This window comes from Aptenodytes forsteri, unplaced genomic scaffold (genome assembly GCF_000699145.1).
Source record: "Aptenodytes forsteri isolate BGI_AS27 unplaced genomic scaffold, ASM69914v1 Scaffold847, whole genome shotgun sequence".
NCBI lineage: Eukaryota > Metazoa > Chordata > Aves > Sphenisciformes > Spheniscidae > Aptenodytes > Aptenodytes forsteri.
Window position 1 is genome coordinate 239,179 of NW_008794623.1, and position 1,121 is coordinate 240,299.

The window sequence follows — 1,121 nt, forward strand, 5'->3', positions numbered from 1 at the left end:
CGGCGGGGCGCCACGGCCAAATACCGGACAGCCCACGCCACGCGGGAGCGCATCCGCGTCGAAGCCTTCAACATGGCCTTCGCCGAGCTGCGGAAGCTGCTGCCCACCCTGCCGCCGGACAAGAAGCTCTCCAAGATTGAGATCCTCCGCCTGGCCATCTGCTACATCTCCTACCTGAACCACGTGCTGGACGTCTGAGCCGCCCAGCCTGTGTCCGTCTGTCTGTCTGCCGCATCTCCTACCTGAACATGTGCTGGGCATCTGAGCCAAGAGCTCAAGTCCGTCTGTCCATCTATGACCTGAACCACATGTTGGGCATCCAAAATGCTGTGCCTGTGTTCATCCGTCTGTTCAAATGGACCAAGTCCCCAGCTGTCTGCTCTACCCCCTATCTGAACTATGTTCTGTATTTCCCCACCACCAAGCCCACGTCCGTCTGTCTTTCCCTCCTGTCTGAGTCAGGCTGGATGTTTGGTCCATCAGCCATCTGTCTGTCCTGCTGGATCTGCTGCCTGAAGCCTGTGCTGGCCGTGTATGCTCCCAACTTCTGTCCGTCCTTCTGCTGCGCATCCCGCTGATACTGCCTACAGGATCCTGAGCCCACATCCGTCAGTCTGTCCGCCACGTCCGCTCCCTGACCCGCAGCAGGAGCCGCTGAGCCCAAGTCTGTCTGTGTGTCACCTCTTTTATACGAGCCACAAAAAAATGGACCTGTGAAACACTGCAGCACCAAGCAGCCCCGGGGCCTTGTCCGTCTGTCTGTCTGCGCCTTCTGCCACCGGCCGCCCCACCAGCACGGCCAGTCTGGGCATTTTGTCTGTTTGCTGCTGCTCTGCCCCCGGCATCGCGCTGGGCACTTAAAGGCCCACATCAGGACCGTCCTCTCCGCGGAGGGAGCACAGCCCAGGAGCATCCTTGGGCACGGAGCGGCTCCTCTGTGTTTGCCCTGGCTTTTCACACCCCAAAAGGAAGCACAAAGTGTGGTGCAGACCTGGCAGGACCTGGCCACGCTTTCCATGGACAACAGCGGCAGGTTCCCCTCGAGACGGAGCAGAGAGGCGTGCTCGCTCACTGTGCTGCCTGCAAGGTGCCCGGAGCAGCGCTGGCCCTGCTCCCATGCC

The 1,121-nt window shown here is 60.8% G+C and overlaps 1 protein-coding gene across 1 annotated transcript in view; it reads left to right on the forward strand.

Annotated features, from left to right (window-relative positions):
- NHLH1 (nescient helix-loop-helix 1) overlaps positions 1-198 on the forward strand; it is a 1,484-nt gene extending 1,286 nt beyond the window's left edge. Inside the window, exon 2 of the mRNA XM_009273278.1 lies at positions 7-198. Coding sequence (XP_009271553.1) covers positions 7-198 — 192 coding nt within the window. The remainder of the gene's footprint in view (positions 1-6) is intronic.
- Positions 199-1,121: the final 923 nt, after the last annotated feature.